We start from the raw sequence: 11151 nt of genomic DNA, 5'->3' as shown, positions 1-11151 counted from the left end.
AGGAGGCGAGGGCTCCGCGGCACTGCCGCTGCCGCCGCCGCTGCCGCCGCTCGCGGGGCAGAGATGGCGGCGGAGCGGGGAGCCCGGCGACTCCTCAGCACCTCCTCCTTCTGGCTCTGCTGCCTGCTGTTGCTCGGGCGTCCGGCGCCCACCGCGGCCGCCAGGAGCGGCTCCCCGCCGCAGTCCGCAGGTAAGCGGGGGCGCGGGGTGGGGGCGGGGGCGCGGCACCCGCACCGCACCGGTGGCTGCGGTGTTTTTGTTTAGGATCCTGGAGGAAACGTGCAGGAACTTCTCTGCTTCGGCTCGGGTTGCCAAAGAGAAAGGGGGTCGCGCGGGGTGGAGAGTGAAGTAGGCGGGCGAGGGTGCCGCCGGGGGAGGGGCGGCCGCGGGGGCGCGTCGGGGGCTCCTGGGTCTAGTTCTGCGCTTTGTACCCGGAGGCAGGTTCACCCCTCGCCTCCCTCCCCTCCCCCAGGCTCATCCCACTTGTAAGAGTGGGACATTCTTGTGCTCACACAAGCACCAGTAGAGGCCACTACACACCTCATTAAATAAACAATCGCACGGCCAATTCATTAATTTTCAGGAAAGGAAGGGGGAGGAGGGGCTCGAACTCCGCACTCCCTGGCTAGGGATTTCCCTGCTGAGGTCCCAGGGAAGCGCTGGCAGATCTCGAGGGACACCTCGTGCGGGGATGGTAGCCCCGAGGCTGCGGAAGAGAGAGGGTGTCTGAGGGGCACAATTGCCCCCTCAAAACCGCTAGTGTTGACTTAACGATGCGGGCGCCTTGGAGAACCGCTCCAGCGGATTGTATCTGTTAGTGTTTCCGTTATAAAATGCTGCTGCTTTCCTGGGGATTACAACTCTATTTACAGCCTGGTAACTGTTCTTAACCTAGGGAATTGTCTAAGCATCGGATTTTACGTACTTTATGTTTCGGAGTGGCAATGTATATATTTAGCCCGAAAAGCCCTTTTCAGGTGTTATTTTTAAATATCATAGATGATTGAAATTACCTGCGTCCCTGTTTAAGGAGGCCAGTGAACGAACGCCAAGCCTGTTAGAAGACTTACAGGGTAGTTGAGGAGTGGGACGCACTCAGCAGTTGAAGGGCCAGTTAGCATGTAATCTGGTTAAATTGTTTGACCAAGGTGGTGTATTGTAAAACTTGACAAAACTCTCACCTACTAGTATGAGATCTGAAATTTTTGCATTTGAACGTCATCTGATCAGGCACAGTGGCAGCTTCTAACCACCAAGCCTTTACTTGTTTTTCGGATTCATACTGAATGATACTTAAAATCACACTGCAAATGTAACTTGACTGATAAACTTTCTTTTGATTTTCTTGCAGAGTATTATTAGCTCAAAAGAAAAGCTTTAAACCTGAATACCAGTGGGCTTTATCTAAAGAGCGATACATAAACAATAGCGTTTTAGTATCAAACCTGCACTTGCACATTCAGCCTGTACCTGGGTTGGAATACCCATTTTGGGCCTGAAATGTAGGTTTACTAATCCAACCTTTCTATTTTTGTGGATGGGCAAGAGAAATGTAACTGTTTTGGAAGACGGATTTCTTCTTACTCTTAATTTTATATGTATTCATATTATGTTTGTTTTAGGTAATTGGTGGAGGATCTTTAGAATTTTGTCAGTAGTTTTGTAAGTAAATAAAATGCTAATAATTTTATTAGGTTAATAAAAGTCATGTAAGCAGTCTCTTAGAAGTGGTTGAAACATGTTATTTCAACACTGATTCAATTGATGGCTTTTATTTTGTGACGGTGAGGTGCAGACATTGCTTAAATGTGTGTCCTGCCCTCATGGAGCTTCCAGTCTGGTGAGTGGGTAGACAAGATAGCCGTTAAACTACCAATTATGTAATTAAGCACTAGAAAGGAGAAGAATGGGTTTTGAGAAAGTGTATACTGCCAGGACTCAATCTAGTCTGGGTGTCAGGGTGTCGAAGTGAGATCTGAAGGGGGAGGAGGGTTGGAGGTGGGGAGGCTCACAGCTAGTTAGTGGTATTAGTAGGGACTAGAGCACATATCTGATTCCTGGTTCAGAATGTTTTGCATATGCCATCCGGCTTTATTTCTCATTTCTGCAGTAAGAAGGGGCTGTTCTGTCATAAGCTGCAGGGAGATGGAGGGAACTGAGAACTGAGTAAGTGGCAACTGAAAGAAGGGGTCATTAGATCCCGTGTCATTTGTCAGTGGTTTTAATTTTTTATTTTTGTGGAGGGGTAGACTCAAACCTTTCTGTGGGGGATTACAGTGAGTAGGTGGTAGGGTGATGGAGGTATTTGGTAGAAAAAGGAGAAAATTAGGGTGTGGGACAGTAGGATAAATGTAGTGGTTTTCCAGTTCAGGGTGGACTTTGAGGAGGACAAAGGAGGGAAACGAACTAGTGATGGAAAATGGTCAGCTGTAGAGGGTTGGAAATGATTAGGCACACTGGCTGGTTTTAGAAAGGAAGGAGGGGAAGATTTCTGAAAAAGATGAGTAGGGACCTCAGGAAAGAAGTCAGGACAGAGCAGCCTGCCTGTGCTGTGCAAGGCTTCTCTAATCAGAGTGAGGGCTAAGGAATGGTGATGTGGTAGAATTGAGATGCAAGAATGGGAAAAGTAGGGAAGTCAGTGTTGAGAGGTCAGCTGAAATCAGTTTGAATTTAAAGTAGACCAGATGGCACCTGGGTGGCTCAGTTGGTTAAGCGACTGCCTTCTATTCAGTTCATGATTGTGGAGTCCCAGGGTCAAGTCCTGCATAAGGCTCCCTAACGTTCCCCCCTCATGCTCGCTCTCCCTCATTCTCTCTCTCAAATAAATATATAAATAAAATCTTAAAAAAAAAATAAAGTAGACCAGATGAGCTACTTCCAGTTTCTTCAGCAGCTTTCTATATACCAAGAGCAGAATTAGTGAAGTTTTAATCTTGTGTTGGTTTTTTTATGAGTTACATGAAATATGTAGAAACCTTTTAAAAAACTTTACTAGAGTAATTGAATATTCCTTGGTAAGAATGCAAAAAAGTGTTGGGGAAATGTTGTAATGATGGTGAGGCTAACCTTATTCTAGTCTTCGGGGTGTACTGTAGCTACATTTCTCCTTTATGGGAGCAATCCTCTTGTCAACATCCCACATAGATGACACTATCTGTCTGAATCATTGACTTGATGATGTGATTTGTTACCTCACAGGGTGGTCTGTTCCCGTTTTGAATAACTTTTGCCAGTAAACACCGCTTTATCCTGCACTTTTAACTTTAATTTTCAGCCTTCCCACTCTTCTTGATTTTTCCCCCTTTTCTCACCTTTTTCGGCATCACTCTGTTAATTCATCTTTTGTGATCATTTCATTATTTGTTATTCAGGTTTTTCTTTCACTCCCTTATTAAATGTTGGCATCAAAGATGATCTCCTGTCTTGTCTTTAGTTGCTACCTGTAAGCTAATGACTCTCCTACTCCACTATTCTTTATGTGCCATTCAGTAGCTTCTCTGAACAGGCACCTTATGTTACACAAGAACAAAGGTAAACTCATTTTTGCTCCCCTTCCCTCCTCCTTCACTCATCCCCTTTCTGTAGACAATAACAAACCAATTCCTGGCCCTGGGCTCTCACATTTTTGAATGATTGCATAGACTTGTCTTCCTGCATTACCTGTTTTGGGCATCTCTGTGTGCCATTCACCCAAGTTGAGATCTAGAAGTCATCCTGGATCCTCCCCTTTCTCTCATTCTTATAGCCCATACTTCTATTTGATTTTTACATCCTAGATATTTCTTGAATCTGAATCTTTTCGTCATCATCCCCACCTAGACTAACAATGGTAGCTTTGTAATTCATCTCTTTATCTCCGCTGTTACCCTCCAGACATCTGTTTTCCCTCTGGAACGAGTTTTCCTATGTACTTTTCTGAGTATGCCATACTTCTACTTAAAATATCTTAATTAGTGTTCCACAGCTTGAGTGTCAGAGTCCTTGGCATGAGGATTGTGAGGCCTTTTGTGTTCTTTACCACTGGCCTCTCCCACCCTGAATTTAAAGCCTCATCTCTTGACACCTCTAATGTGTATACCTGGTGTTCCACCACTTTGGGTTTTTTGCAGAGCTTCATGTCCCCATGCCTTTGACATGCTGTCCCTCCTCTTCCTCCTCCTCCTGCTGCTGCTCCTCCCCCTCCCTTTTTCCCTCCCCCCCTCCTTTTTCTTCTTCTTCTTTGTCCTTTCTTCTGTTAATGCCACTTCTCACCTTGTCTACTTCTGAGATTCCTGTTCATCATTTGGTGAGTTTTTCTCTGCTATCCCCCTGCCCAAAGAGAGTTAGAATTGTTATTAGCTGTGTTCTCATAGCTTTCCAAATACTTGTAAATCTCGCGTCACTTACTTTCTTCACTCCTCAACTTGTCTGGACCTCTTGAGGATTGGGACTTCTCTTATTTACCTTTTGTGTACCTAGTGTAGCAGAAGCATCTGGAACAGAGTGGATAACTGGTAAATGCTGATTGAATGTTGAATTGCCTTGGTTTTTACCCTTTAGGGCCATATATATGCACAAGTCTGATTTCTTTGTGTGATGGCCTTTCAACGTTTAATGACAACATTTATGTATGTGCAAGTATGCCACTTTCCTTTCCTTATCTAAATGAATTACCCTTTGTTCCTTCAGCTACTCTTCACATTACTTACTTTTCTGAACCTTTGTGAACTTAGCCATCCTCGCCTGGATATGCTGCAGTTTTAATGTTTATTAGTTTTGTCACCTTTGGAAAGATGAGTGATTTTACTGAGTCTTCTGTAGACAGTGACTGATACCCTGCTCTGCTTGCCTAACAGGATGAGGTATAAAAGAATTTGTAGATTTCCAGGCAGAATATTCAAAGGAAATAAGAAATGTATTATATTAAATTATATGTATTATAAGAAAAGGAAATAAGAAATACTTAGCACACTGTATGAAAATTAGTATGTGATGTGGGATAGTGAAAAAAGACCTAGGATATGTGGCAGAGGATTTGGGATATCACTCGTGGTCCATACCTCCTCTTGTATCTGTTGAGGGCTGTAGGTAACCTTGCTTACCTAAATGGATTGTCAGAAAAATGAAATATAAAACTGCTTATAAACTGTAAAGTGCTGTATCTTTGTGGGATGGTTTTGTCATTTTTTTTTTGAACTTTTAAAAAATACTGTAATTCTATTAAATTTTTTGGAAGTGTAGATTTTTTTTCTGTTGGCTTAATTGATCATTGTTGGTTTATGAGTTTTCTCTACACTAATAAATGTTGGGGTAACATTAATCTCATTATATATGGTGCTCTAGGCCCTATTTAATAGTCATTTCCCAGGGGAGCTTGGGTGGCTCAGTCATTAAGCATCTGCCTTCACCTCAAGTCAAGATCCCAGGGTCCGGGGATCGAGCCCCACATCAGCCCCACATCGGGCTCCCTGCTCAGCGGGAAGCCTGTTCTTCTCCCACTCCTCCTGCTTGTGTTCTCTCTCTCTCTGTCAAGTAAATAAATAAAATCTTAAAATAATAGTCATTTCCCAAACACTTTACTATATTAATGACTTCTGCATGATTGGGAGGTATTTACCATGTCATTGGTAGGGGTTTTGGCTTCTAGGTAAAATTGTATGACTAATAGGAGAACAGAAGATATGACCATAGATAAGATATTGACCAGATAGCTACCTGAGGTAATGAAAAGTCTAGTGTTGATGATTTTACAAAATTGACTTTGTCATGGAACATAAGCCAGTGAAAGATATTAAAATATAACCCAAATTTTGGATTCATTAAAATGAAAAGAGTTTTTTGATTAAGAAATTTTGGAAATAGAGACTAAAGTCATTTAGACCCACTGGTGTAATTTTGTCATATTTCTTTCTAGTCTCTGTTAATATGACACATCAGTGTTACATTGTAATCATAATGTATGTACAACTTTATATGTAAATGTTCTGTCTTAACATTATGCCAGCTTTTGGTTGCTATATTATCTTTAAATTATTTTTAAAATTTATTTTAAAATATGTAAATATATGTTTGAAATAAAACGACATGGAAGTAAAGTATCACTTCTACCAACAAATACCTTTTTTACCCATAAATAACCACTTTCAGTATTTTTTCTCCTGTATTTATGGATATATGTATAATTGTATTTTTTACATATAAACAGGAGCATACTATTTATTGCTTTTCAACTTGATTTTTTTTTTTAAACAGTGTGTTGGAGATCTTTCCAAGATGTATAGACTTTTCTATAACCATTATTAAAAATATCTGTATAATACTGCAGTGAATGAACATGGGATTAATAGCGACAAATTAGAGTAGTATTTATTGAACATTCACTGAACTCCAGGCACTGTGCCAGCCTCTTCTACATGCATTAATTCTTTCACTTTGTGAGGGAGATGGTAACATCCCCCCATTCTACAGATGAGGTAACTGAGTCTCACTTAAGTGACCAAAGGTCCCACAGCTCTCCTGTGGAGAAATTGTCATTTGAATCCAGGTCTTTCCAGCTCCAAAGCTTATGCTCTTTATTTTACTGCATACTGCTTCTAATAATTTATTTTCCTGTTATAGATGGATGCTGAAGTTGTTTTTGGTATTTTGCTATCATAAAAAATGCTATCATGAACATCTTTCTGCATATGGTGTTTCCCTTCTATTTTTGGGATCCCAACATAGGGAATTATTGGTGAAAAGATAATTTTTGTGTGCATATGAGAGTCAAGTATCCATTTATTATAGAAGAGTAATGATATCATTTAAGAATACCATTTGCTTGTACTTCTACAACTTTTTCAAGGTATATTCACCTTTAATTGTGAACTTTGAATACTTCAGTCCATTATTTTAAAATGCAGGTCCTTAGCTTCTCTGCTTCATCTGTTAACTGCAGGGGTTAATTACCTAATTAATAGATAATCTCAAAGGTCGCTTCTCCCTCCAAGTTTCTATAACTCTGAAGTCTATAAACTTGAGCCGTGGCTATCTAAATGGCCTCGGTTCAGTTCTTGTGTTTGAACACTGCTCCTTTCTGTTCTTGGATGCAAGAATTAACCTTCTGTCATTCTCTGGAGCTCCAGTTATGGCATATCTTCTTTTTCTGACATGAAGTTGGATGTGATTAGGGAAATCTTTTAAGTTGCTGGTAAACAGGATTGTGTATGATTTTGTATAAAAATAACTTTATGGCCGATTTCAAGAAATAAAGATTTAAGTGTTGTGAAATCGTGAGATATTTTAATTTGCAGGGTTCCTGGAAATAGTAGATCCTTACTCTCAGGCTTTGTGAGTAATATACTTAAATTGCCCAGGTTATAGATGCTGGAATGAGCAAGTTGTGATTCCTTCTTTTGATACCCTCATGTAAAGAAAGGAGAGGGAGAGAGGTAGTAGTTGTATATGTTTAACTTTATGGAAATCAGTGCTTGAATTCTCCTTGAAAGGAGTTAGCATTTGGGCAGTCTGAAAGTCAAATGTGTGGGTTTTTTTTGGTTTTCCTCTTAAAAAGAACCATGAAAATACCTTCTTTAAAATGGTTTCATAGCAAGAATTTTTTTTAATAGCGAGAATTTTTAAATTTAATTTTCCAGTCAGTTTATCTATAGCCAAAACTAAAAATTTAGGTAATTTTGGCTAGTTGCAAACATTTTATCAATGGTTAATTGTGCACAAAGCTATAAACTGTGGAGATACTAAGATGAATTGGACATGGTTCCTTTTTTTTTTTTTTAAATATTTTATTTATTTGACAGAGAGAAATCACAACTAGGCAGAGAGGCAGGCAGAGAGGAGGAAGCAGGCTCCCCGCGGAGCAGAGAGCCCGATGTGGGGCTGGATCCCAGGACCCTGGGACCATGACCGGAGCCCAAGGCAGAGGCTTTAACCCACTGAGCCACCCAGGCGCCCCCTGGACATGGTTTCTATCCTTAGGATGCCTTGGTCTAATAGCGGAGATAAGACATCCCCACGGATAATAGATAACTTGATTTGGAGGGAGAAACGGTCATTTCTGCCGTAGGTGGAAAAACAGATTCTGGAATCACTGCGTTCCTGTTAATCGATTAATAGTTCTGCTTTCTTTCATAATTTTGGTTTGTAGCTTTTGAGTATTCCTACCTTAGTTTTACCGAGTCAGTAGACTAGAAGTCTCAGAGGAAGTTATTTTGCATTTCTTCTAAGTGAAATGGTTACTGGAATGTTTGAATATATGAGAATTCTAATAATGGAGCCATCTGGGGGTGCAGCTACTTCCATGTCTGTGGGAAATGTGGAGATTGATTATACTGGTTTTCAGAATTTATTATTGGTCAGTAATAGCCAGTAAAACTTGGTGATGAGTCCTGAGCAGAGTGAATTTTTAACATGATACTACATGGAAACTGGATACAGAATAATTGTTTTTCAGCTGTAGAGGAAGTGAAAAAAAAAATCACGTGGGGGCGCCTGTGTGGCTCAGTCAGGTAAGCATCTACGTTTGCTCAGGTTGTGATTCCAGGGTCCGGAGATCAAGCCTTGCATTGGGCTTCCTGCTTATGCAGGAGCCTGCTTCTCCCTCTCCCTCTGCCCCTCTTCCTGCTCATGCACGCTCTCTCAACACACTCTCTTTCTCTCAAATAAATAAATAAAATATTTTTAAAAAACCCAACTAGACTTATTTTGTTATATAAGGTCTAGTTAAGATGATAACATAATTTATAAATTTAGGGACAGAATCACAAATGATGTTCTATTGATAACGTTTTATTCATAGCATAACTTTTAACGCAGCAACTAAAATTTAAGGTTTTTTAATTCTTCAAAACATTTGAAATTTGAGGTGGCTTTTTAAAAACTATGTGTAGTATTAATATCTAAGGGATTGTTACACTTCTTATGGCAATAACCCCCTTATTAATAGCCACCTCACCTACATAGTATTCACCCATATGCACCCTTACCTCTAGAATACAACTGAAGACTAGGTTATTCCTAGTCTAGAAAACTAATTCCTAGAGAAATTAGTTTTCAAAGTCCGTGCATCAAAGTAAGTTTCTCAGAGTCCCAAAGGTTCTGTTTAGAGCCTATTTCTCTTTAATTCATGTGGATTTCTAACAGATTGTACTCTCTGATTTCTAAGCCCGTTGCTGATCAAAAGTGGGTAGAGGCTATCTTGGGAATGCCCCCTAACAACAGCAAGTTGTGACCTTTGTAAGGAAGGAGATTTAAAATAAACACAAGAATGCAAAGATCTTCCCTTAAACAGAAATAATTGGCTCAGCCATGTCTAAGAAAGTTTCTTTCCCTCTCCGTCACTGCTAATGGATTTTGCCTGTCCCTTGCTCTTTCTTTGCCCCTTATACTATAGATACAGTTGCTGTTTGGGAGATCTGTCCAACCTTCGAAATATCTGGAGTCTCATCTCACCTCAAAATAGTATGGGCCGGGTTGACACCTGAGGCAGAGAACAGGAAACGTGAATAGGAAGAGAGGTGAGGTGGCAGGACATGGCTCCTTCTCTCTTGGTCCCTACCCCTCTGGACATGGAATTTATCTTTTTTAGCAGCAATTCTAACCTGATTGCTAAAATATGTACTGCATTTGAATTTTTAATTTTTGAATTTTTAATTTTAATTTAAAAATTTTTAATTTTAAAGTTAATTGTTGGTTCGACTTAAAAAAAACAGTATAAAACTTCAAACAATATGAAAAATAAAAAGTGAAATCATGCATTTCAACCTTCTCCCCAGGGACAATTTTTTTTTTTTTTATCATGAAAAAACTGTATTTAGATTTAGCCAGCTGGACTCAGTTTAGATGATCCCAATTTTGTTGGCAACATCCAAAGCATCATAGTCAGGGGCCAGTCGAACGTATGCCTTCTTCTCTCCATCAGGCCTGATTAAGGTGTTGACCTTGGCTACATCAATGTCATAGAGCTTCTTCACAGCCTGTTTGATCTGGTGCTTGTTGGCCTTGACATCCACAATGAACACAAGTGTGTTGTTGTCTTCTGTTTTCTTCATGGCTGACTCAGTAGTCAGGGGGAACTTGATTATGGCATAGTGATCAAGCTTGTTTCTCCTGGGGGCGCTCTTTCGAGGGTATTTGGGCTGCCTTCGGAGACGCAGAGTCTTGGGTAGTCCGAACGTAGGTGATGTGCGGATCTTCTTTTTTTTGTGACTGTGGACGCCTTTCAGCACCGCTTTCTTCAAAGCCTTTGCTTTGGCTTGGGCTTTGGGAGGGGCAGGGGCTTCCTTCTTAACTTTCGGCGCCATCTTCGTAAAAGGGATTTCCCGACAATTACTTTTAATATCTATGGACTTTTCTTTTTTCCTTTCTTTCTTTTAAAGATTTTATTTAGTTATTTGAGATTTGGGGAGGGGCAGTGGGAGAGGGACAAGCAAACTCCCAACTGAGCAGGGAGCCTGACAACACAGGGCTCTATCCGAACACTCTGGGATCATGACCTGAGCTGAAGGCAGACACTTAACCAACTGAGTTACCCAGGTGCCTTGGAATTTGTTTTATATGTACAGTTAAATATTTTAAACATATAATACATATATAACAACTAATGCATATATAAACTGACAGTTGGGTTATACTGTGCATACTGTGTTCCAGCTTGTTTTAAAGACATCTTTCCATGTGAGTACATACAAATTTATCACAGCTATTTTGATAGCCGTATGGTATTTTATAGACATATAATACTTAATTTAACCAGTTCCAGTTTGATGCTCCTAATTTTTTTATTGCAGACATATGCAGTGAACCCATTTTTACAAATATCTTTGTGTACATGTTCAAAAATACTATAGGATGAGTTTGTAGATGTAGAATTGTAGGGTAAAAGAGCATGTGTATTAAAATGTTTTTGTTTTTTTTTAAATATTTTATTTATTTATTTGACAGAGAGGTCACAAGCAGGCAGAGAGGCAGGCAGAGAGAGAGGGACAAACAGGCTCCCCATTGAGCAGAGGAACAGGCTCCCCGCTGAGCAGAGAGCCCGATGCGGGGCTCGATCCCAGGACCCTGAGATCATGACCTGAGCCAAAGGCAGAGGCTTAAACCACTGAGCTACCCAGGCGCCCCTAAAATGTTTGATAGTTATTTCCAAATTGTTCTCCAAAAGCTTGATTTACTCCT

The 11151-nt window shown here is 40.4% G+C and overlaps 2 protein-coding genes across 10 annotated transcripts in view; one reads left to right on the top strand and one right to left on the bottom strand.

Moving 5' to 3' along the window:
• Positions 1-58: 58 nt before the first annotated feature.
• Positions 59-11151, top strand: part of NEO1 (neogenin 1) — a 237244-nt gene continuing 226151 nt past the window's right edge. For all 9 annotated transcript variants that reach the window (XM_046008203.1, XM_046008199.1, XM_046008201.1 and 6 more), the window contains exon 1: positions 59-190. In XM_046008203.1, the coding sequence (XP_045864159.1) occupies positions 64-190 (127 nt within the window). In that variant the 5' untranslated portion in view covers positions 59-63. The remainder of the gene's footprint in view (positions 191-11151) is intronic.
• LOC123943840 (60S ribosomal protein L23a-like) lies at positions 9813-10277 on the bottom strand. Its single transcript, XM_046008204.1, has one exon. The coding sequence runs from the start codon at positions 10275-10277 to the stop codon at positions 9813-9815; it is 465 nt and encodes a 154-aa protein (XP_045864160.1).

Source organism: Meles meles, chromosome 6, assembly GCF_922984935.1.
Source record: "Meles meles chromosome 6, mMelMel3.1 paternal haplotype, whole genome shotgun sequence".
In the NCBI taxonomy this organism is placed as follows: domain Eukaryota; kingdom Metazoa; phylum Chordata; class Mammalia; order Carnivora; family Mustelidae; genus Meles; species Meles meles.
The sequence above is the reverse complement of the archived record's forward strand: the minus strand, read 5'-3'. Positions and strand labels throughout refer to the sequence as shown.

What these genes read in the sequence shown, in the direction of transcription:
- LOC123943840 (XM_046008204.1), bottom strand. Translation starts at nt 10,277, where the DNA reads ATGGCGCCGAAAGTTAAGAAGGAAGCCCCTGCCCCTCCCAAAGCCCAA.